Source organism: Mixophyes fleayi, chromosome 5 (genome assembly GCF_038048845.1).
Source record: "Mixophyes fleayi isolate aMixFle1 chromosome 5, aMixFle1.hap1, whole genome shotgun sequence".
Taxonomy (NCBI): domain Eukaryota; kingdom Metazoa; phylum Chordata; class Amphibia; order Anura; family Limnodynastidae; genus Mixophyes; species Mixophyes fleayi.
This window is the reverse complement of record NC_134406.1, coordinates 213,183,401-213,209,508: the sequence shown is the minus strand read 5'-3', so window position 1 is coordinate 213,209,508 and position 26,108 is coordinate 213,183,401. Positions and strand designations below refer to the sequence as shown.

The 26,108-nt window shown below is 39.1% G+C and overlaps 1 protein-coding gene across 1 annotated transcript; it reads right to left on the bottom strand.

Moving 5' to 3' along the window:
- Positions 1-1,807: 1,807 nt before the first annotated feature.
- On the bottom strand, positions 1,808-21,947 carry LOC142159512 (histamine H3 receptor-like). Its single transcript, XM_075214406.1, has 3 exons — positions 21,764-21,947; positions 14,394-14,560; positions 1,808-2,634 (listed from the first exon to the last, which is right to left on the bottom strand). The coding sequence occupies exons 1-3, from the start codon at positions 21,945-21,947 to the stop codon at positions 1,882-1,884; spliced, it is 1,104 nt and encodes a 367-aa protein (XP_075070507.1). The 3' UTR covers positions 1,808-1,881.
- Positions 21,948-26,108: the final 4,161 nt, after the last annotated feature.

Genomic DNA, 26,108 nt, shown 5'->3' with positions numbered 1-26,108 from the left:
AATATTTTGTACTGTATACAATTTGGGGGAAAAAATGTTGTGTGTATGTTCCTTGCAGGATAACCCCACCCTTTCAAGCACCTGTTATGGCCTATAAATTGATTTGAGCAGCTTCCACTTCTGTATTTGTCTCAGAGGCATGTTGGTGTCAGTAGCTGAGAGGGGGTACTGGCACTGAATTGCTGTTTGGAGGCTTCTGGGGTACCTCTTTGGTAAGTTGGCTCTCAATTTAAAAACACATATGTATGGCCCAAATATATGGGACTCTCATTGTTTAGAGTAGGACCATCCTATTAGCAAAAGCGCCTTGGCGTGGCGGATGGCTTAAACATACATTTGCAAATGTGTGCAACAAAGACTTTTGCATTTTTATCTACAGTAGAAATGGCAGATCTGTTGCTGGCTATAGCAGTGTGCTGGGGGAAAAAATGTTGTGTGTATGTTCCTTGCAGGATAACCCCACCCTTTCAAGCACCTGTTATGGCCTATAAATTGATTTGAGCAACTTCCACTTCTGTATTTGTTTCTCCTTCATGTCAGTGGCCAGCACATTTTTTGGGGGATAATTCGATTGGTTTCAGAAATATGTTTATATTAATAAAATAAATATTTTGTACTGTATACAATTTCACCAATTAATGTTTCATATTTGCTATAAATTAGTAGTCATGGGTATTTTCAATTTTGACTTATATATATATAAAACAAAAGTGAAAAGACAACGGCACTCAGTGCAATCAAAAAACTCAGGTGAACAATAAGTGCTCAAAAATATATATAATAATAATTATATACAGTAGGCTGCTTCACTTCAGTAACATCCAATTGCAGATGTAGAGCCTAGATATACATAAAAAAGAAGAAAGCGCCAAACATAGTGTGATATCATCAATTCATAATAGACAAAAATACAAGTGTCCAAATTAGCCGCGTACCAAATGAATAAAATATAATGGCTTATCTGGTGGAAAATTCCGCTGACATCCAGATCTTCTCCCTGAGTGGATCACACCTCCGATCCCATACATTTAGTGCTATGACTCAAAGACAAAGAAAAATAATATAGTGCAGTGCATTCACTGCAATAGGTACTTTTCACAAGATTAAATAAAATCAGGCTTTAATAACAATGTATCCATAAAAAGCAAACAAATGGCCGTACATAAAATACAAGTACAGAAAGCTTATCTGTTAGACAAATCCCTCGGCTGTCCCGGGGGTAGGTTCACTGTCCACAAGGAAACAATCTCCGCAAACGACAGGGATGATACAAAGACAGCTGCTCCCTTAACGCGCTTCGTCAGCATATGACTTTATCAAAAGGGTGCATAGATATAGATATATATATATATATATATATATATATATATATATATATATATATAATTAGATCAGTGGCTTGATTTATTTCAGAGTATATTTGGTGAATTGATTTCTATTTTTTTTACATTATTATTTATTAACCTTTTTCACATTTTTCTTTGGGTAATGGTATTATTTATTAACAATATAATAAATAAAATAAGATAGTACGGTAAAAATAAAGTTGCATAAAATAATGGTAATGATTATAATAACAACATTGTCAATAGTACTGACTGCCAAACACTAGGAACCTCGCACAGTTTCTCACCAAGGTTACACCAAGTCACAATTTTGTTTTTTCAGAAGTATTTGAATTCATTTAATTTCATTAGTGTACATGACACTGCTAGCTGAACATGTAGAATATATTTATAATTGTGTGGTGCCGAAGAAATTATAAATGGACAAAGTCAGTGGGTGAAAAATTACACACAGCTCCCGTAGTGAACACACAGATCTCATAGTGTACTAGGATAAGTTTGGAAGGTAGATTGTTGTGACTAACACTGTGAGCTCTTACATGCACAGGTGTAAAATGATTGTGAAAGCTTTTCTAAAACTTTTATGGCACAATGGATACAAAACAGGATTGATTGCGGAATTTAAATATAACACCCAGAGTGTGATGTCATACCAATAAGAAGGAATGCAATAACCCTGACATGCAGTTCGGGTAACTATTAGGAAAGTATACGGTGCCCAGCAAATGGCGAAGATACAAACGAGAATTGCAAGAGATTTGGCTACTTTCTTGTCCCTGGTGAGATTAATGACACGGACATTGTAAGTATTGTGTATATTGTCCTTGTGTGAAGAGGATGAAAACATTGTTCTTGAAAAACATTGTCTGAGAGATTTCCTAACTCTCTTTGTTACAGGTGCCATAGTCATTATCCCATCTAACTGTGCAGAAAATAGAACTTGATTAGTTGCTATGGTGAATGGTCTGATATCATTTCCTCCGGACAGGTGAGGGACAGAAGATTGTCTTTTCTTTCTGCTGCGTTTAGAGATGTTTAAGTAGATGCTCAGATTAAAGTATGAAATACTAACCAATGGGATCAAAAAATCAAAAACTGATGTTCCCAAATGAAAATACCAGGAGTCATAAAAGGCAGGAATGCATACACTATCTGCCAGGTCCTTTTTACCGAGAACACTTTCCCAAAAGAGAATAGCTGGGCTATACAATAGGAAAGACATTACCCAGACTGCAGCCATCTTGAGAACTGTCTGACTGTGGTCTTTTTGTAGAGAGCGATAGAGCACCTGCGTAAAAAAAAGAAAAAAGACTTTACTTCGAGGATATTAAAATGTTCAATATTTTGTATGATATTACTTTTCTTTCTTTTTAATTTGCTTACTGGCCTGTGCCAGTAAAATCCTATAAAGTTAATATACATTTTGGTATCAAGTCAGATTTGAGGAAACAGTAACACAGGCGTTTGTCAAAGGTACTTGGATTGCAGGAGAGCACGCTGTCACCTCTTATCTATCTAATCTTACTATCTTAACTTTGGGCTTATGCAGCATTACAATTGCCTGACTCTTTATTGTAACACTATGATAATTCAGCCGATAGACTCAATGCAACAGCACTGTAATGAGGGTGGTGCTGCCGGTTCAGAAGCCCAGATGTAAAGCTCAGTTGGCACCACATTGGCCTGCCCTTTGTCCCAATCAAGGCCGCCATCAGGGGGGTATGGCCAGTACTGCTTTGAGGGCCCCAGACAGACTAGGGGGCCTGGACAGACCTCTCCGTCTGTCCAGACTCCATGGACTGTCCAGGCCCTGCAGTCACCGACCGTGCCTCCCCTTTATTTTTTACTTACATTCTCCGCGATGCTGCAGCTCTGCCTCCCAGATAGGCTGGGAGCACGACGAGGTGACATCATCACCGGGCGCCGCGCTCCCAGTGTATCAGTGACCGGGAGGCAGAGCTGCACCATTGCAGAGGAGAAGGTAAGTAAATAAGCTATTATTTTTTTTGAGGGGGGGAGAGGGAGAGCCCGGGGGACCATAACTGTGGAGGGAGGGGGGAGAGGGAGAGCCTGGGGGACCATAATTGTGGAGGGAGGGGGGTGGACAGGGAGAGCCTGGGGGACCATAATTGTGGAGGGAGAGCCTGGGGGACCTGATCTGTGGAGAGAGAGGGGGAAGAGGGGGACCTTAACTGTGGAAGGGGGGAGGGGGACCTTAATTGTGGAGGGGGAAGGGAGAGGGGGACCTTAATTGTGGAAGAGGGGTTGAGGGGGACCTTAATTGTGGAGGGGAAGGGAGAGGGGGACCTTAACTGTGGAAGGGGGGAGAGGGGGACCTTAATTGTGCAGGGGGGGAGAGGGAGAAGAAGACCTTAACGGTGATTGGGGGGCAGAGGGGGACCTTAACTGTGATTGGGGGGAGAGGGGGACCTTAACTGTGGGGGAGAGGGGGACATTAACTGTGGGGGGGGAGAGGGAGACATTAACTGTGGGGTGGAGAGGGGACAGAGGGAAATTTACTGTGATTGCGGGGAGGGAAGAGGGGGACATTTACTATGGGGGGAGGGGAACATTTACTGTGATGAGGGAGTGGGGGGAATGTACTGTGATGAGGGATAGGGGTCGCATGTATGGCGAAGATGGAGGGGTGCATATGCATGGGGAGGAGGGCACATGTACGGGGAGGGGGGGCCCTGCCAGATTAATTAGTACTGGACCACGGGGGGGGCCCGCCAGATTAATTAGTACTGGGCCCCACAGTCCTGATCCCAATGCCCAGCATATCACAGGGTGGCACCTACACGGCTCTCAGACAGAGAGCTGTGCCCATTAGAGAGAGGGTCCCATCGCCCAGCTCCCTGCAGATGACCTAGTTATATAACAAGGCGCACAGGGATCTTCGGTCTTCCCTGGCATAATACTCACTGGCACAGCAGTGAGCAGGCAGGCACAGGACCTCTGTAACAGAAGTGTAAAGCATGGGGTGTGGAGAATAGCCGGAAACATAGTAAATGCATCGAATAAGCTGGAAACCATGTAAAGCGTATTGAAAAAGCTGTAAAAATCATATTAAATACTTTGAAAAGCCAGAAGCCATAGAAAATGCTTTGAAAAGTAAACACAAAAGCCAGACACACATACACACAAACAAACACCTTGCCAAATACACACTGAATTCACACAAAACGCCCATATCTACACAAGTTTCGCACATAATGCCGGAAATCACATTAATTGCATTGAGAAAGCCAGAAACCAAGATAGCGCTAAATTGATGCATGATATCTACATACTAACGCAAACATATGCAAGTATTTATTTTATTTATTTTAGGGCCATAATGAATATTTCAGTACATAAACTGCTATATTTTCAACTTTCTCTTTCTCTCAACAATCTTGCACAGAATTTGTAACCTGAGCATATAAAATAATTAGTCAATCATTCAGTAGAAATTCAAAGCATAAATTCATGCAGATATGGTCCAGAGGTTCAGAATGTGACTAAGTGACTTTGTCCGTGAAGTAATTGTTTGTGCCAGACAGGATGGTTTGACTATCTCAGAAACTGCTGATCTCCTGGGATTTTCATGCACAATAGTAGAGTTTGCACACAGTGGCAAGCAAAACAAAAATATCCAGTAAGCAGTATTATGGGTGAACACACCTTGGTAATAAGAGAAGTCAGATGAGAATGGCCAAACTGTTCGATGCTGACATTAAATGAAATAACCATGTGTTACAGTAGCAATGTCCATAGGAGTATCTCTGGACGCACAGCACATCAAACCTTGAAGTGAATGGGCAACATCAGCAGAAGATAACCATAGGTTCTCCTCCTGTTAGTAAAGAACAGGAAACATGGGCACAGGATTTCCAAAACTGTTCAGCTGAAGATTGGCAATATGTCACTTGGTATGAAAAATTTTAATTTTCGGCTGCAACACACAGATAGATGGGTCAATGTTCTTCTCTTGGCTTTATAAGTTGACATTTATTGAAGAGAGTATTCAAAGTGTTAAAATAAATGTAATCAAATTCAGTACATGAGATGCTCAGGTTTCTCTGAGAACCGAGCCCACCCGAACTTCGCAGATCCGAGTACTGAGCTGAACTGGCTCAGTACTTTTGCGCCCTCGGAAGTGAAAATGAGGCAAAACATCAACGTTACATCGTTCGGATCTCGCAAGTTTTGGATTCAATAAGTACCGCCCTCCACAGCGATCCTGCACCATTTCACAGATAGACACAGAAGGGGTAGCACGGTTCTTAGCAGTCTCTAGTGCAGTTGGGCAGCGTCATATCTAAAACAGAAAGAGGAGGGGGTGCAGAAAGAGGAGGCGGTGGCAGTTTTCCTAAAAGTCTCCAGTGACATTCTACTGAGTTATAGCTCACACAGAAACGGGAGAAGTCCATTGCTCCATTGCTAATTGTCATTGCTGAAATAGATATAATAGGGCTGGCAGTGTTCTTCAAAATCTGCAGTTACATTGTACTGTGTTATATAGTTCACACAGAAACAGGAGAGGTCCATTGCTAATTGTCATTGCTGAAATAGGGCTGGCAGTGTTCTTCAAAATCTGCAGTCAGCTATTGTGCCCTTGCTCACCCAGAAATAGGAGAGGTGGCAGTGTTTAGTGCTGAAACAGAAATTCAAATATTAGTGCTGGCACTGTATTTAAAAGTCTCCAGCGACATTCTATTAATTTAAGTACAGTCTTCTCAACTGCATCTATATATTGATATATACACAGATAGGAGGATTTTGCACAACCAGACACGCCCTGTCTGTTTGCTGAGAGGAAGGATTTCAGATCATGGAAATGTGAATGTGGCCACTGTACCTGTTTCCCACCTGGAGATAACCGAGTGTATGGAAAACACTGTGAGTGTGATGATCGGCAGTGTGAAGATCTAGAAGGCAAGATTTGTGGAGGCTGAGTGGAGTTTGCAAGCAGTGAATTTGCTGTGGTTGATGATCCAGATATAATATATCTTCACAAGCAGTTTACACATCAGTTCCTTACTTACTTGGCTGTTTGGAGACTACGTTCAGATTATTCTGACACAGATAAGCTGTTTATTTATATCTACTTGGTACACTGCCACCTATTATTTACTGTACATCACGGGTGCCTTTGCAACTACATCTTTTGCTTTTCTCTGTCTGCATTTCGGTATATATTTGGAGTATCTGGAAGCTGTTGAATAATGACTGTACCAGCTTGCTAAGATTCATACACTGCATATCAGTAATTATTGACTGTCTGGGTGATTGTTACCAGCTAACACTACCTACATTGGCGCCATTTCATCCTCCTATCTGTGTATATATTGATTTATTTATTATCGGAGTACCATCCGTAATCTGGGAGGGAGGCTGCCTTATCTTATGAAGAAAGTGTTTTCCTATATTGGATATTTATTAATTTCTACTCACATATTCTGTGTTTGAGCGCCACGTTTTAATCTATCTGCTGCATCTATATATTGGTTTAAATCTCTGTTCAATGCAGCGTGTGCCAACATGACGGATTCCATGCTGCCCACATGTTCCGTGTCACTGTCTGCCTGAAGCAGATGTAATGCCACTCCAGTTGTAATATCCATTCCTTTGTCTACATAAGTTTGGCAGTTCTTCAGGGATGAGAGGGAGGTATCCAGAGAGGAGAAGGAGGATAAAGATACAGCACGAGCAGACATGGTTTAAAAATGTAGAGTTCATTGACAGCACTGTTGGGCTTAAAAAAGCTAAGCTTGTTTTGTAGGAGCTCCAAACAAACCAAGCTCTTCAGCTTCAATAGTGGCACTCCTTGTCGCTGGAATGCTCGCTTTGATAAAATGTACATGTCCTTTTCAATTTCTTACATAAGGATGGGTGGGAGGGCCCAAGGACAATTCCATCTTGCACCACTTTTCTTTTCTGCCACTGCTATGTGGCAATGTTTCCTAGATGTGCTATGAACTGCCGTGTGTTTGTGTCGTTGCTCTGTCGCTTAGCATCCAGCCAGATCGCTGCAGTCCTTGTCCGAAAGTGGATGAAAATAATATTGGGACCTGTGTGGTGGTCAAAATTGACTGCAAATGACTGGAAATTAGTGTTATTGGGAGTAATAATAATGTAGGAGCAAAATTATGTGATTTTAGCATATTTTAGCTATTTTTCTAAAAAATACAGATCCAAAACCAAAACACACGAGGGCGATTTTGCCAAAACCAAAACCAAAACACGAACTTAATGCAGATCCAAAACCAAAACACGGTGGTCAGTAAACATCTCAATTACATCTCAGTACACATAACATGACGAAGACAGCAGTGCTCTAGGGTACAGTGAAACAGCATTACACTTGACATGCTGAGATGCATTGGCTCAGCAGCAAAGTGTCCCTAGAAGCTATTTTAAAATGTTGGCAACAATGCCCTCCCTTAATTAAGATCTCTCTCAGTGCACTACAGAGCAGGCTGAAAAAGACAACTAAGGAGTACTAAATAAACACTCAATACATACAGGAAATCATATAAGTTAAATACAAATAAAAGTTACATTAAATATATCAATAAGCACACAGAATTAAATTACAAAAACCATAACACGCAAATCAAACAAAAACACAGATACATAAATGGACAGATAAGAAAGTTACAAAAAGTTTTAATACAGTTAATATGAATATAAGAAGTGCATAAATAAATAAAATAATACAGCAAATGAGAGGCAAGTGTCAACGCTAATGTCCATTAAAAAATCAACTTCATAAGTGAAAAAATAAAGTCCAAAAAAAAAATACAAAAGCAAAAATGAATAGAAATATATAGTAAACACATGTAGATTCAACTTGTGTTACTCATGAACAAAGTGATAACACCACTGTGTAAGAAACACAAGCAGTGAATACTTATCATGCAATAAATGCTACTTACACTATTGTAGCAATATCTGGATAACACTTTGAGATATATAATGGTGTAATATTGTTAAATTATCGAGCCAATAAAGAGCTGCAAATTTTGCACTCACATGGCAATATAGATGGATCAACGTATATAAGCAGTCTTTCTTTGAGCTCGCTTTTGTTCTTAGACGCACATAGCGCTCTCCAGTAACATGCAAGGAACTGAGATTCTTTCATATAATATGTTTAAAATTAGATACATTTAATATTTCATAAAGAAAGGAAAATTAAAAGTTAAAAACAACAGATTCCTTCAATAAAGTGTGTTTAGGCTGCTACCAGAAAGACAATAGGAAACAGTTTGTAAATCTCCTTTTGTACAGAAGTGTAGTTGTTAGAAGTGTGGGTTGAGACACATTTGAATGCTCCAAGCAGAGAGGAGAAATCCAGCTAGCTTGAAGGAGTCTGCAATCAGCAATGTGTTTCAATACCGAAGTATCTTTCTCAAGGTGGGAGGAGTGACAGTCCAGACTAATTTCTAAAGTCTCTGCCACCCAATCATCATTGATAATACATTAGTAAAAATACATAAAGAACATACACAAAATGTTCAAAAATGTATTATTATGTTTCACAAATACTAATCCACAACATAACATCAACATTTTCCCAATATACTGTATGTGATGTCATGAAATGGAATCTTGTTATATGTGGGAAGGAGTAAAATCCAGCAAATTATTTAACACCAAAATGAAGATATTGTAAAGATATACTAACAATCTACATATGGAAATTGATGTGCAAATAATTTACCAAACATACGGAGAATGCCGACATTAAGAAGGAATACATTGCCCCTCTGAGTGCTCTCTAGTGAATTATGTTTATATACTATGTGTATGATATGTTCTTCCCCCGACAATACGTAAGTGTTATATTTCTGTATCTTTATCCCTTTAATTTGTAACCATATTGCATTTATTTTTGTATCATTGCCAAATGCCCTGTACCATATCAAATTAAATCTAAAATTGTATGTTTGTCCTTGATACACTAACAAATCTATAAGCCTTTTATGAAGATAAATATTGCTTCACCATGTGAATTGATAACCATTTGATTAACGATGGACCTAATGTGTGCAAGCATGTACATTTGTTTGACAGAGTTTTGATATGTAAACATTTTTAAGACAAGTGTGTAAACTGTTAAATAACAAAGAGCATAGTGTGAGCCAGTGTGTGCATTTGAGTCTTGTGCTTCTATTGCCTGGATTCAATAGGTGATGACAGACAATATGTAAATAAGGATGTTAAAGAACATTGAGTGCTAAAATCCTCTGTAACTAATCACAGTAAAAATCCACATCACGGACACTGAGAGCATGTTCGTGACAATGGTGAAAGACAATTGCAGAGAAAATGAGATCGGCTGGGCTATGAGAGATTTTTCTTTATGATTGGTGAGTTGAGCGCATGTTTAAAGGAGGATGAAAATGTGCCAGTGGTGACAAACAGGTTGAAGAGGAAGAAGATGAAGTCCAGTTAAAGAGACTAAAGGAGGGAATAACTGAAATAAGTTTTGTGTCAGAAGAGTGGAGTTGTCAATGTGAATGTTGAAATCACCTCCTTCAGATGTAGGCAGGTCAAATGATAGGAAATGATTGAGCCATGCAGCCATCTTGTCAAGGAATTATCTCTGTGATAAATGACAGCAGCATGAAGGTGGGGAGGAGCTAATAGAGACTGCGGATTTCAAAGGATAGAAAGAAAGAGAGGAAGGTGTGAGCATACTGAGCGTATGTGTAGATTTTTTTTGCAAACTCAACAGTAGCTGCTCAGCTAGAAGGCAGCCTTACGTGCTGGCTGAGGATATCTGGTGCTACAAGTTCAGAATCACTTAAGAAAATAATTGTGCAAAAAAAATGCACATGTAATTTATTTTACAGAAAGTACATTATATATATTATACACACATTGGAATACCAGGTATCAAAAGCCAGAGGTTTCACTGCACAAATAGCCTTCTATTCAATTCTAACCTAATGGGGCTATATTCACCTGTTTCCTTTGAGTGATGTCCAATCACTGAGCCTTAGTATTCACTCTTCTGCCAGCAGGACAAGGACCAAGCCTAATGTACTCCTGCTTTTTGCAGGTACACAGAGTAGCCAAGTCCTTAGAGACTTTCAGAAGCAGAGCTTCAAGAACAATCATCAGATGAGCCCAACATAAGCTGTAACCCATAGTCAAAACGGTACAGGCAAGAGAGAGAGAAATGCAGGAAATGTGCTCTTTATAAAGACCCACAGCCAGTCTCCACTCCTGCCATAAATTCAAATAAGCACTTGAAGTCCTGGCCAAACAGGGTGGATATTTGTGCATGGTAGCCAATCAGCAAATGGGGTAAGCTGCACTGAGACAATTATTCTAGATTGGATTTGACTTGGCCAATAGGAAAAGGCTTTATAAGCATGGCCAGTTTATTTCTCTCCTGTAATTCAAAGAGAGCAAGTCTCTTGTGCTGCGCACAAAGTGGTGTCACACGCCGGACCTGTGGTCCTCCTAGCCGGGGTCCGGCAGTCTTACCTGTTCCCCACAGCTGTCCTCTTCTGTGCTGAGTGCCGTGAGTCACCGCTCCTGGTCACCATATTAGATTCGGGTCTGCACATGCACAGATCCAATCTCCTTCTATTACCTCGGTCTCTCATTCATTTGCCTGTCAATCACTCTGACAGAATATATAAAGAACCTGTGAAAGCTGTCTGGTGCCTGTTCTTTGTCAAGCTCCTGCTAGTAAGAAGACATGGCTCCCTGTGCACTCCTATTGTTTCTCTGCTATATTTTATGCTGTACCATTGCTCACAGAATTTGCTTTCTCTCTGCTGCTCCTTTCAGCTTGGCGCCATTGTTCACAGTGGTAATAACCTGTCCATAGACCATCAAATCCCTGTAACCTGCTCATTTACATAGGACTTCCTGTGTCAGGTGTCCTTAAGACATACCAATATGTGAAATACACATCTGAATTTCAACTGATATACCAGACGCACTGTACCAATAATACGACTACCTGTATATCTGTGTAACCAAATGGCAATATTTAAGAAGAGTGGAGTTGTGACATAAAGCACATATATGATAAAACAAAATCTATGTAGTAGTGGCTGGTTCGAAGGGATGCCTAACTTAACCTCATTTCCACTGTCCACAGAACTCTGTTCTCGGAACATGGGAGTATGTCTGAGGGTGACTGTCATTAAGATAAGCCAAGTTTCTGTAATGGCAACCATATAACTATTATATTTAATAAATTTTTATTATTCAACACTATACATTTTGACTGTTGAAGCAAAAGCAGAACACAAAGATTAAATGCCGAACTTGACAACTCTGAGAAATGGCCTTTCCCACCTTTTGTTTTTAGTGATCATGCCTCTTTAGGCTTGTAGCAAGCATTTTATGCCAACAGCAAAATGTATAATATCGATCTCATCAGATCATAGGTTCTGATATACATTCTGTATGTGAGGTTTCATGTAAGTTTCCTTCAACAATGAATTTCCCTTTGCACCTTCCCATAACGTGCAGATGACCGAGCTATAGTAATCTCATGAACAGTTACACAAATCTGTGCCGCAGAAAACTGCAACTGTTAGAGCCTTAGCCTGTTGTAGATAACTTCACAGTTGTGCCATATTCTCTCTGTTGCTTTATAATGGATATGCTAGTGCTCAGAGGATATTAAAAGTAAAATCTTCTGATATCCTTCCCCTGATTAGTGTTTTTCAATAACCTGTTCTCAGCTTTTCTCTGAATGTTCTTTGTTCTTCATAATGATATTTGTTTTGAAACCAATTAAAAGAATTTAATTGTAAACAGGTGAACTTCTATCAATCAACCATCTGGCAATTGATTGCTGCGGGGTTTATTTAGGTGTATCTTTGCAAAGCAGGTAATCAATTATTTTATGTTTTTTATTTGCAATTAGTTAATATATTTTGTTTTGTTTTCTATTTGACATAACAGAGTGTTTTGTTTTGATCAGGGGAAAACATTCCAAAAAATATGCATTATGATTCTATGATGTAAGAAGAAAAATTTGGAAAATGCCAAAGGAGGGGAATGATTTTACAAGTGTTTTTTTCCTGGCCTAGGAAAACCTGTATTACAACTATGGTAAAAAAAAATAATATTTAACACTAAGGGGCATATTCAATTCTCGGCGGAAACGCAGAGAATCTCGCGGTCCGCGCACGATTACCGTTATTACGGTAATCATGCACGGAAAAATCGTTAATACGGTAATTTACTCGCTGGATTTCAGCTCGCAGCTCCCTGAGCCGCGAGCTGAAATCCAGCTATCTATTACCGTATTAACGGTAATAATTTTTCCGGGGCACGGAAAATAAACATTTGAATATGCCCCTAAGACTTTAAATCTTTTTAACTGATTATTATTGTAACAATTTATTGACAGACATCATATTTCCTTGACACATTATATCATGCCAAATTAAATCTAAAAGTGAAAGAATAACAGCATGTGAAGGAGAGAGATGATCATGGAAGTGTAATGAACCGCGGCTCGCTTCCTCCAGCTGCATCCCAGCTGTCATAGCAACAGCCAGGACGTCACTTCCTCCATCCTCTGTCCCAACCGTCACCATGGCAACTGCCGGGACGCTTTCTAATCATCGCCGCGTCCCGGCAACACTGGGCAGCCAGGCACGTGTGCATTAAGTAATATAGCCTGCGTTCTAATTAATGGATGTATTAATTAGGCAGCCCATGGGGGTATTTTGCGGGCAGGGCTCTGATTGGCTACTTTCTGTATTTAAGGTAGGGAGGGCTTAACCTCCCTGCCGGTTATAGCGTCTCTTAAGGATTTGCTGACCTGTTGTGTTTAGTACCTTGTGTATACTGCTGATACTCTGGATTGACCTATCGTTTTGACCTCTTGCTTGTTATTGGACATTGCCTGTTAACTGGACCTGTTTCTTTGATTCTTCTGTTTGCCATCAGCCCTGATCTTATTGTCTGTCTTTGACCTTCCTATCTCCTACGAACCTCCTGACCTCGGCCACCCTTCTGACTACCCGCTACCTTCTGACTACCCGCTACCATCTGGATATCCTTTATCCTCCATCCGCTGTGGTGTTGCTTATAAACTTACACTACATTAGAGTTAAGGCCTGGGGGCATCCGAGTACCTGTGAGCACATCAAGCTCTACGGGAATGGTGGCTACTATAGGTGAAGACCTCTACCGCTAGTTCTGTAAATTTATGACAAGTCCCGCCAGCCTAACAGGAAGTTGGTAAAGTGGTTTATAACCCTGCAGAAACTTCATTAGTTTAGTGCTTATATAAGAGCTTTAATGGCACCAGAAATATGTGACATTATTACTGACCTGTATAATGTTTCCCTACATTTTCATATCTGCTAACATTTCTAACTGGAAAATTGAGACATAGACCATTTACACAATCTGACCAAACCATGCACAGATCATTCATATCATCCAAACCATACAACTTTTGGGAAGCCCAGGCTCTTTAGCAGCAGGCCTTTCTCCTTTTCCACAACGAAATCCAGGACAGTCCCAGAAAAATCGAATCTGTTGGCAGATGTACTATTTTACTGTTAGCAGACGTTAAAGTGGGGCGATATACGGTGGTATGCCATACCGCAACTTCTCTTATTGCTTTAATTGTAGAACAAACATATCATGTTCACTTACAGTTCCATACCGCCACTTCTAAATTCCAACTGTGACCATGGACTGTCAGTAAATGCATTGCCAATAAATTTGATGTAGTTGAACTGTTGCTTCTAGCATGCTGCACATCTGTTATGTTATCTGAGTGCACAAGGTCTGATATGAATATGTACTGTACATTTCTCCACTCCAATTCCATAATACCCACACTCTAAAAGCTACATTAGCAAAATGTGTGAGCACATTGAAGTCTGTGTAAATAAGCCTTTCAAAAATATAAGATGTTCCTGCCCCAGGACTGGTGCTACCCTAACTAGGGTGCCATGGTTTAGGGGGTGCCGAAATTTGGCCCCATATTTACCGGTATTTGTATTAATTGTGTTGAGATTTATGTAAAAAATAAAATGGTATACATGGTGCTTTACTTACAGCTTTTGTTACTGAAAGAAATCTGTCATAGCTGATCAGAACAATGTTAAAAGCAGAAGCCGTTGTCATCATATAATCTGCAATTAACCACATTTTGCATATATATCTTCCAAGTATCCACCTCCCTGTCAGTGCATACAGTGCATACATCGGACTGGTAAATGTACCTGGGAAAAAATAAAAACAAAATATGCAGTATACAGTATAGAAATAAGTTCTGTTATACAAATAGGGGTACAGCAGTAGGAGGTGAAAAGTCAAATATTCATCAATCAATATACTGTACAAATACAAATTAATATTTTTGGAGGGCAATGGATAATCCTCTCATTGGATATTATGTGCTGCTTTCTGTGAGAGCAATAAGTGCCATGGTGCAAACAAAAATACACAACACTATATAACTGCAAATATCTAATAACTAAAGCCAAAAGATTAAATAAAGGTAAATAATAGTAATAATAACAGATGAGTGTTGTTAACCGACTTCAAGGCCTCCTGCATAGAAAAGTGCTGGAGGGGGGAATACAGGTAATAAAAAGCCACATTAGATTTCACCCAGTTGAAATCCACCGCTTGCACTTGCCATGTTATTTTGAAAGCCATCTATTTCAGTTGACTTTCATTCCACTACAGGCAATCTTCTTTCTGCTCAATAAATCAAAGGATGTATACTATACATATATATATATATATATATATATATATATATATCCCACCGCACAGTTTTTGTGCGAACAATAATGCCAGTGGAATTTCAGAACTCTTCAGCTATGGAATCAGTAAAGCGTTGGCAACTGTTACGCACCATGCGCCTTAGCAATAGTTGACCCAGCTCTGTGATTTTACGTGGTCTTCCGTCTTTTGGCTGAGTTGCTGTTGTTCCTAAACGCTTCTACTTTCTAATAATATCACTTACAGTTGACTGTGGAGTGTTCAGCAGAGATGAAATTTCACAAACAGTCTTATTGCAAAGGAAGCATCCTATCTCCTATCACAGTACCACGCTTGAATTTACTGAGCTCCTTAGAACAACACATTTTGTATCACAAACATCTGAAAATGAAGGCTGCATAGCTAGGTGTATGTATATATCTATCTATCTATATATATATATATATATATATATATATATATACACAAGGGATATAGAAGATAGATAGACGTGTGTGTGTATATATATGTATATATATATATATATATATATATATATATATATATATATATATATATACACACAAGTTATCCCGTGCATGATACTCATGCATTCTAGTCAAATCAAGCTACTTAAGGTGTTAAAAAGGTTCTTGTCATGCATTTGGGCCATAGCCCAGGCCTCAACCACCAACCACTCCCCACTGTCACCCCCGGCAACCACCAACCACTCCCAACTGTCACTTCTCCTTCAAGAAATATATATATATTTTTAAAAAATCTTTATAAACACTTTTGAAAATTAACAAATTAAAAACATCTTAGTATACCAAATTTCAGCCCTTTCTGAATTTTTTTTCCCACACACACTAACAATTTAGTAGGTCAGTGTATAACTCTGCCCAGCAGGTGGCGCTGCAGCTTGGTTTTATATTTTCCACACACACACACACAGACTAACACACGCCACTAGACATTTATATTATAGAATATATATATATATATATATATATATATATTAGAGTTTAGTTATAGCAACCTATTTGATATATAAGCTTTAAGATCTTTTTGCTCAAAGAATATAACAGGTGTTAAGCAAGGATGTTGTAATAAAGTGTGTGCACTGTACATAACCTATTGTATAATTCTAATACCAGCATAGGTGTAATTTACACAAAGTTTCTAGTGTCATTTGTAATTTATATTCATGAGCACAATAGAAGGGACTACAAATGTTAAAGGCTCTATTTTGGAGCCAGAACCCAAGTTTGAATAAGAATGTATCCCGAAGAATAGTTCATATTGTAACAAGAATTAATAGGAATTAATAGGGTGCGAAAATAGAGCCTGAGTGTGTCAGGGAAAAAGCATTAAATATCATTTTGGAGGATATGTTTTTTCTAGCAGGTGTCAGTGGTTAGAATAGTTACTGAACCAGTTAAAAATATTTTTTGCATGTTTGTATTTTACATAGGTGTGTATTATCAGCCATGGCTCTCATTTTTGTCATACTAGTTCAGATTTCCTCGTTATTGTTGTTGCAGTTTGATAAGCTTGAAATTACTTTCCTATTAAAAAAAAAATGTGTTTGGCACCATCAGTCTACTGTTCACACCTTACTCAAAGTAGATTTGACGACGTTGAAAAACAATTGCTTAATACTTTTCCTCCATCAATCCAAGGTTAAGGTGGAAGACAGGCGAATTGGAACAGAAGATAGATGTCTGTCCCCGGTACGTATGCACGGTGCGGGGACGGCACCTGATACATTGTTTTTGCAAGTGCACTCCCTACAGGGGAAGGAAGTCAACAAATATTTGAAATTATCATTACAAGGATTACATTTTGGAGTTAATATTTTGTGCTATTATACAGTATCACGCTATGTTTGTGTTTTTTCTTTTTCTAGGGCTAGCCCTATCCCTAGTACTAGCCCTAGCCCTAACTCTAACCCAACCTCTAACCTTAATTCTATCCATAACCTTAACCCTATCCCTAAACCTATCACTAACCCTACACCTAAACATATAATACTGTCTACATTTAAATTGTTTATGTAATGTTGTTAAGTTTTTGAATGTTGAACAAATGAATGTCTAGCCATCAACTCCAAACCTGGAAATATGAGAATGAATTGTAATGACGATGATTTAGACATAGATATTAGGATGCTAGTTTAGAACTTGCTAATGTGCAACAGGATGAGGGAGATCATTGTGGAACTGAAAATGTTACACTGTGTTATACTTGAACAAGATAATGAGAAGAATGATGTATGTCATTAAGTCAGTCACCAGTGGTACCACCTCATGTGCATGATAAGTGCATTATCAAGTCTGGGAAAAGACCAAAAAATCCATCTCTTGCATTCAGAAATATTTTATCCCAAACCAGACAACATTTGTCAAGGCATCTGTAGCCTTTGTGATGCTACAGTAATTATATATAGACAACTCCTACCTTCATCATCATCATCATTATCATTTATTTATATAGCGCTAACAAATAATTTATCAAAAAGGGGAAAATCATAGTAACAAGCAGTCCAGCATCAGATAGCAGCAGAGAGGATAGACACCTCATGAAATCTTCCCCTTTTAACACTTTCATCATCAACCTCCTCATTCTTAGTACATAGTCCAATTTTCAAATGGAAACTGACACCGCTAATGCAGTCCTGGATTCCCAAGAGGCATCCTTGTGCACTACATCTGTTGCTGCTGTTAGGGGGGAAACTTCTATACAGAAGGGGAGCAAGAAGTATAAGCATAACTTTAAATAATAATTGTATATGAAGCAAGTGTTTGACAAGTAAGACAGCCAGCATCCAGTTGCTCAGCGGATCACTAAAGTTCTGACAGCTATGTTAGCATTGGGTGTGCATCCAATTTCCACCATCAATGCTTAAGATTTTAGCAGATTAGTTGAGATCATGTGTCCACGCTACTAAATTCCATCTTAATTTAATTTCTCCTAAACAGCAATTCCTCAGCTGTATGGGGGGGGATAAACAAAAGGTAATTCAGTCCTTAAAAAATGCCATTGTACTGACTATCCACTTGACTTCGGATATGTGGACAAGTTGTACTGGTCAAGCAAAAGACTACATGGCTGTGACAGCCCACTGGGTAGGTGTATCGCCTTCAGCAGCAGCAGTGCCTGTAGCATCATCATCATCCTTCTCATGCCTTCAGTATAGTAGAGCTAGCACACAGTGATAGGTCATTCACAACACCCTGTTTTTTGTCCACTACATATTTCATGTAAATGTATGACCTGCCAGAGCTAGTGAGGCCATTGGCTAGTCATGCTGGGATGTTCCTGTTCTCTGTTCTGCATTCTAGTTATGTATGCCGTAAACACGTTATGTACACGCCAGATTTCTACTCCCACATCTACACTTCAGCTGTCACTGATGCTGTCCCTCACACAATTGCTTGCGGATTAAAACACTTGGGATTTAGAACAAAGGAAATCTATTTGTTTTTTGTGCTGTGCTGCTCAGTGTCATACAGCTCACTGCTGTCTCTACTATATATATTATAATATGCTATTGCAACAACCTGTACCCACTGCCAAGGGCAAACCCAGGATTTCTAGAGGAGGGGTTATAGCCACGCTGCTAGTGTATGCAAGGGCCGTGGCTATCATTTGAGACAATTCTTGGCTGCTCTCCAACTCCTCCCATTCCTTTCAAATTCACGGGCAATGGTAGCCAAAAGCTCCTCATTCTGGTGGGACAGTTCCAATTTTGTATGACTCTCCCGCTCAGTCAGGATTTTGTTCAGATTGCAAGGACAGTTGGGAGGAATTTCCCGCTTCACACTGAACTGATTATTAAAGGCGAACTGCTTACATCTAAATACAGCTGGCCCTTAACGAGCAGTTGCGTGGGAAGCGGGACGTACCTCCCAACTATGTTTGCGGTTGAGACAAAGTCCTGATTGAGCAGAACAGTCATACAAAATTGGGACTACCCCCCCCCCCTCCCCCCCAAAATTAGGACAGTTGTCAAACTGCGCAGACCTCTCTTACCTTTCTTGAAACTTTCATTACTTATTGCTGCCCGTGTCTTGAGCTGAGTTGATGCGTGTCTGCATCCTGGAATACTTGGGCAATGTTTACAAAAAAGGAATAGGAACATACAATATGGAAAGTCTAGCAGTGAGTGACCCATTTAGGCCTTTTTCCCCACTAACCAATCCCAACGTTAAATAAATTCCATCTACATTTAATAATTGGGCCTCCCTACCCAAAACCAGTGCTGACATTACATAAATAGGATTAATTTTTAATAAATAGACCTGTAGACCTATAGCCTCCCTACCAGCTCTCACATTAAATAACATTTACATTTAATAAATATACCTATATCCCCACAATTAGCACCATTAAATTAATAGCATTCAGAATTAATAGATAGACCTACTTCCCCCACAACATGCCCTGACATTAAATGAATGGTACTTACATTTAATAAATACATGTATTTCCCACTGACCAGCCCCAATATTAAATAATTAGTATTTCCATTTAATAATTAAACCTATTTCCCAACAAATCGCCCCAGTATTAAATAATTGGTATTCACAATTAAGAAATAGCCCTTCTTCTGTATAAAATTAATAGCCCCCAAACCACCTTAGCATTAATTAAATAATGCCATCACACCACCTTAAATTAATACTAATTACTAATATTTCCCACTCACTATTAAATGATTATCATTCATCCTCACCACTCGCTTGTCAAGGGGTGGGATATATTAGGCAGCAAGTGAACAGTCAGTTCTTGAAGTTGTTGTGTTGGAAGAAGGAAAAATGGGCAAACGTAAGGACCTGAGCATAGGAGGTCTGGCAAATTTTAGCCTTGGGGCAAGACTCAACTTTTAAAAGAAAAAAAATGCAGGTGGCCCAGTGACCCAGCCCAAGGCAACCCACTAGGTTATCGGCCCAGGGGGCAGATGCACCCCTACCCCCAGCCGAGCGTACCCCTGGATCTGAGTGACTTTGAAAAGTGCCAAATTGTTATGGATAGACGACTGAATCAGAGGTTCTCCAAAGTGGCATTCCCTGATGACAGTGGCCACTTTCAGCAGGATAATGTGCGCTGCAAAAATTGTTCAGGAATGGTTTGAGGAACATGACAAAGAATTCAGTCCAGCATCTGTGAGATGTGCCGGAAACACAAGTCCGAGCCATGGAGGCTACACCTCGCAAATTACAGGACTTAAAGGATCTTTAATGGTGTGATTAATCGGTGTGCATCTTTCTATTCTTTTCTATAAAATCTTCTATTGTTCTTATTGCTGGTGCTGGTCTGTTTGTTATATATATATATATATATATATATATATATATATATATATATATATAAAAACAGACATAGATCCTCTGCACTGTCCATGTACAGACTGGGGTCCAAGAGGGGGTTGCCCACATTGTATAGACAAAAAACAGGGATACTCTGCACTCTCCAAACACATAATTAATGCTGTACTAAATTAAAAACAGGGAATGTTAGTTCCACATACTGCAATATATGTTAAGCTGACCAACTCACACCAAGTGGGCAACCCCTTCATATATTGCAATATGTGGAACTATCATTCCCTGTTTTTAATTTAGTACAGCATTAATTATGTGTTTGGAGAGTGCAGAGTATCCCTGTTTATATATATATATATATATATATATATATATATATATATATATATATATATATATATATATATATGTATGTATATACATCCTCACCATTTTCTTTTTCTTCTTCTCCCCTCCCAAACTAATTTCCTGTCTTTGTTTTCTATTTTATCAACATTTTACATTGTATATTGTATTGTTGTCATTCAGGCACAGTCTTTAAAAACATTTTGAACTCAATGGCGGCAAACAAATGAGGAGTCGTTTACAACTAGCCAACACTATGCAGCATTTTTTGCACCCTTGTTCATACAAAATCTTCATGATCTTGTGGCTTATTCAAAATGGGTTGAAATCTCTTTGAGAGGAAAGTCTGAGCACAGCCCTTGTGCTCTGGATGCAAACGTGCAAAGAAATTCTAAGATCTGTTTACCGGTGTCCCTATGATTCAAATCTTGATTAAAGCAACTATACCAATGTATTGCTTATTTTATTGCCATACAGTGATGTAATTAAACAATTCAGGTAAATTAGTAGATACATTGGGCTTGATCTTATTCATGTATGACATTTGTTTTGATAATATTTTGCCTGCATTGATTTACAGTGCTCACAACAGCAAAGACAATGTATACTGTGCACTAAGGTGTGTCTATGACTTGGCATTAAATAATCTTACACACTCACCAAGCAAGCGTAATAACCCGACTTGTCTGTGCTCTGATAATGCTCTACATCCTGTTGCAAATAAAGGGCATGCCTCCTAGTACGGTCAGTCAATGTTCTTTAGCATAAATATCAGGCTTTCAAAGCTGTTATTTTGTGTCTGTGTACACTGACTTATTATACATATTGGCAACATCAATCTACTCATTTTCCACATAAAAAGCATGCCCAATTTACAAAACCACATTTTCCTGTACATAGATGTTACTTTAAAATAATAAAAATTAGACACAGTAAAGTCACAAATGTATCAAAGCAGCATCTGCACTTTTTGCTTTGCCTTCTGTAAATGTCCCCAAGTATTTCTTAAAGAGATGTTTTACAGATATCAAGGGAAAGACTTACCTATGAAAAAATCACAGATGGCCAAATTGAGAAGAAAGAAGTTGCTTTGAGTTCTAAGACTCTTTTCCACAATAAAAGCCATCATAACCAGAATATTACCGAGAACTGTGAGCAAAATAAATAAAGATATAAGTAACATCGTCATGATTTTTGCAGTTTCTGAAAATTGCAAGTCAGCAGTCATATTAAAAGTTAACACATCCCCACTAGTCTCATTATATGATTTTTGATTTCTCATTATATGCAATGTGGACAATCTTGATAAAAATATTCTGCAGTAAGTGCTACATATGGAACAACGGAACTTGGGTGACCAGTGCTAGGACTTAGTCCAGCATTTCAGGGCTCTTACTAAGCAAGAGCTATACTTCTTGTGCCGCAATCATATATAGTGTAAATCATCTTTAGATGCTTTTTATACTGGCTTTCAGTAAACAGCTTTAATCCTATTTCTGTTAAATGCACAAGGGAAATCACAGCGAGGAACCTGTAACGTAATTTTACCAAATTTAAATTGGGGAAAACAGTAGTATATTACAGATGTTTTCCCTGTTGGATGCTAATTTACATTGATCATAACAATTATGTGCCCATTTTTATAAAACAGAATGTAGGAAAGATTATGCTAGAATTCACTCTCATGCATGGTGGCAAATGTTTTTGTTTTTTAAACTTCTTTTTTTTAGGTATTATATTGCATTGTACAGCAAAATTAATTATTTAAATACACATTAAAATAAAACGACAAGTGTAGACTCTAATTTGCCAATGTATATAACAACTAAGTACTGTATGTAGACTTTGTACCTAAGGTTCCCATATCCCATCAATTTTGGAGGTAGAGCCTCTGTGGGTTTAGTCTTTGGAAGGAAATTCGTTATTTACCACCACCTTCCAACTGGGAGCAGGAGGACCTATCCTGGAGTCACCAGTGTTTAGATTAGGGCAGTCATGCGTAAAGTATTGCATCTGTTAGTAAGAGGCCAGGAATTGGTCAGAAGAAATATAAGCACCTAGGTGTGTAAAATAAAAAGAATTAAGCTTGGCAAGAGTTAATATAACAGGTTATTTGTTATGATTTAACGGCCAATACAATACAGGGGTCTAGGGTTGGCCTGAACTGAGGAAGGCTTATAAGGATGGGAATGTGTTTAGTTTCATTCTCTTGCCATCAGGAAAGTTCTGCTGAGTATAACCTGACTGACTTGTTGGTGAGTATATTGCCTTTGACTGCTCGTCTCCATTCCTGTCCTTTTGCTGTTTGCTTCTCCTGTTTTTTTCCTTTCTTTTTCTTGTTAATCTTCTGTGTTTCTGTATTATGTATAGTTTTTCTCTGCCCCATTCTGTTCTTCTCTTCTCCCATTTTTCACCCTGTTTCTTTTCTGGTTCCCTACTTTGTATTTCGCTCTCCCTCCTCCGCTGTGCATGCCGTGTCCAAAGAGGCTCAGGGTGCCCCCTCCCCGTCTCATCAAAGCTTTCCTGTTCCCCATCTCCATGGGGCTTCTGCGCGGCCGGTCACTCCCTTTGGATTGGTCATGCCATGGTTGCAGCCTCGGAAGGTTGTTCTGTTCTGTCTATCATGTTGTTGTGTAGGTGAAGGACTGAGTGTTTTAAGAAGTACATTAAGCCAGGCCCTGTATGCTGAAGCTAGCTTTTCCTCCCGGTGGAATCAATGACATGCGTTACTTGCATTGTCTTATAAGGGGCCATGGATAGATTTGTCTATTTTTTCTCTAAATGGGGGGCCTGATTGACTTGTGGCTCTCCAAGCTTTTTCGGTTTTACCTACATATGTGTCTAGCTGTTCCTGCTCTGTTTAGCTGTTCCTGTGATGCTTTTGGTTTTGCTCATGCTTGATTTAACTCCATGTTTCAGGTCCATGGTGGAACTCTATGACGGTGTGACTGGTGGGTCATTCCTTTGTGTTTTGGGCCAGTTAAGAGTGGTCAGGCTCGTAGCTCAAGCATTTTTCCCAGGGCTAGACAGATTCTTTTGATTGGGTTTTAGGGGGTTTCACTGGGCTTCCTTATTGGGTATTCTATGCGCTAATGAGGCCTGGTTTGGGTGCCCCAGGATCATTTGTGTGGAAAAGACCTAGGTGCATTGATGGGCTTGAAACTCATCGAGAACATTAAGTCTGATTTTGAGGTGATTTGGTCCTGCTGGCCTGAGGACCACCTATTCTGATATTGTTCCTAGGATGATATGGAGAGGCGTTGTTAACCCGATTCGCCTCAATGATATCTTGCTTGAAAGAGCTCTGCACATGCGCCATAATGGACTTAACGCCAATGAACGCAATAGCATGCAATTGGAGCCTGATTCATTAAGGTATGGTACATGCTGCATTTTGAGTAAAATTGCTCTGCACATGTTCAGAAACAGACAATACGCCATTGAAGACAAGTGCATGCAATTCATCATCGGACACAAAGGACACTTCTGACTGCCTACGATTTGAACAGCGGAACGGGGAGGAAAGAGGCATATGCACATAGTCAATGTACAGTAATGGCATGTCAAGGTTGAGCGCATGCACATCGCTCTAGTTCAAACTCAGGGAAAGTGATTTTTAGCTGTACTACTTGCACCAGCTACAGGGCAGATGTAAGAGAAATTCTGCACCACCAAGTTTATTGTGTGTGCAAAGCATGGTACTGTTAAAGTAATAATTGAATTTCTACAGCAAACGAACTTTAAGAAAAAAGTAGAATCGTTTAATTACTAAATACAAGCTTACGCTGTATCACTTAAAATTTCAATCCTGAGATTCTGCCTCTTCAAATTAAACAGTTCTATTATAGACACTGAACAGTAGGCTATGTTACAGATCAATTGCATAGTACAATTGTCTGAGATAGAATATGGGCGTTTTGTGGTGCTTCACGTTCCTAAGGATGAAATGGAAACTTGGAATGTCTTTGTCGACTATTGATTAGGAACATCTGTTCTTAGAATTATCTCTTCTAATGCTGCTCACATCTCTGTCTCCCAGCTCACACAAACAAATCAAAAAATACCAAATTAAATAAAACAAAACAGTATACTTACTAACATTAAGTATACTTACTAATATTTTGGCTTCATCAAAAAATAACTTTGACAGTACATGTTGAAATCCACCCAGTCGTAATGCAAACACAAGACAGAAATCTTCATAGCTGAAAACAGCTTCTTGTGACCAAAATGTCGGATCAAGTTGCACATTGCAAGTCTCCTGCTTAACTTCTTCTGCAAATGCTACTACCAGAAAAAAACTTTCCTTTTTTTAAAAGTCACACTGATGGTGAGTCAACACAGCACACCAATGTGAAAGGCTATTATGACATCTGGTCAGGCTTCAAAAAAATGCCCAAATATATTGACACCTCTACCATATTTCAATCTGAAACATCTTGTATTAGTTGAATGGTGGAGGATTATGTTAATGATTATGTAGTAAATAGCATCACAGACACCCTCTTTGAATTCAACCAGCGACCAAAATGTTCGTTTTGTAGGGGCACAATCACTTCAGCCACAAAAGTGGCAGTCCAGGTCACTGAAGTGCTTGGTTTGTTAAACTATGCATGTCTTTTTTAACATATGGGACAATTCCATCTTGCACTATTTTACATTAGGGCCTTGGTCTATCATCTTATGTAAAATGTCTATTGTCCACTGCTCTCCATTTAATGAGTTATTCACTTTCCGTGATGCATGCTAGCTAACGATAAAAATATTTTGTTCATGGTCTATCTCTCACCATTTTTTTTCTGGGTGCAGCCACCTTCATCCATCTACTTGTCTAAAAGTCTACTGATGCCACTATCTATCTAATAACCTCTGATTACTGCCTCTTCACTTTCATTGATGTATGCTGTCTAATATTAAAAATATAAGGTGGAGTGTTCAATGAGGATGATTTACTATGATCAGAATATAAAGAATACAAAGAGAACAATGAGGTTGGCTCAACTACATGAAAAAGAACAATAAAGATGCACTTATGCAGTGTATGTACTCATGCAGTGGATGAAAACTTGCAATAACCTTGTACAAGTCACTGGACAGAGGAAATATAGTGGGCCCCATCCAGGCTGGGTTGGGGAAATATCCCCCAACAGTTCTGAAAATTTCAATGGCACTCTGACCCAAGAGATCTACAAGGACAAACTCAACCCACTGTTTCAGTCTGTTGGCAAGCTGTACATATTTAGATTTATGATGACCTTTAATGACCTTAATCATGGCTTTGTCTATGTAGGCAACCCCACCAGATGCCTTTCAGAGCTAGCAATCTCTCAGCTTGGTGACCGTGAGATAGAATGTGACTACAGGATAGTAGTATGCAGGAGCACTGAGA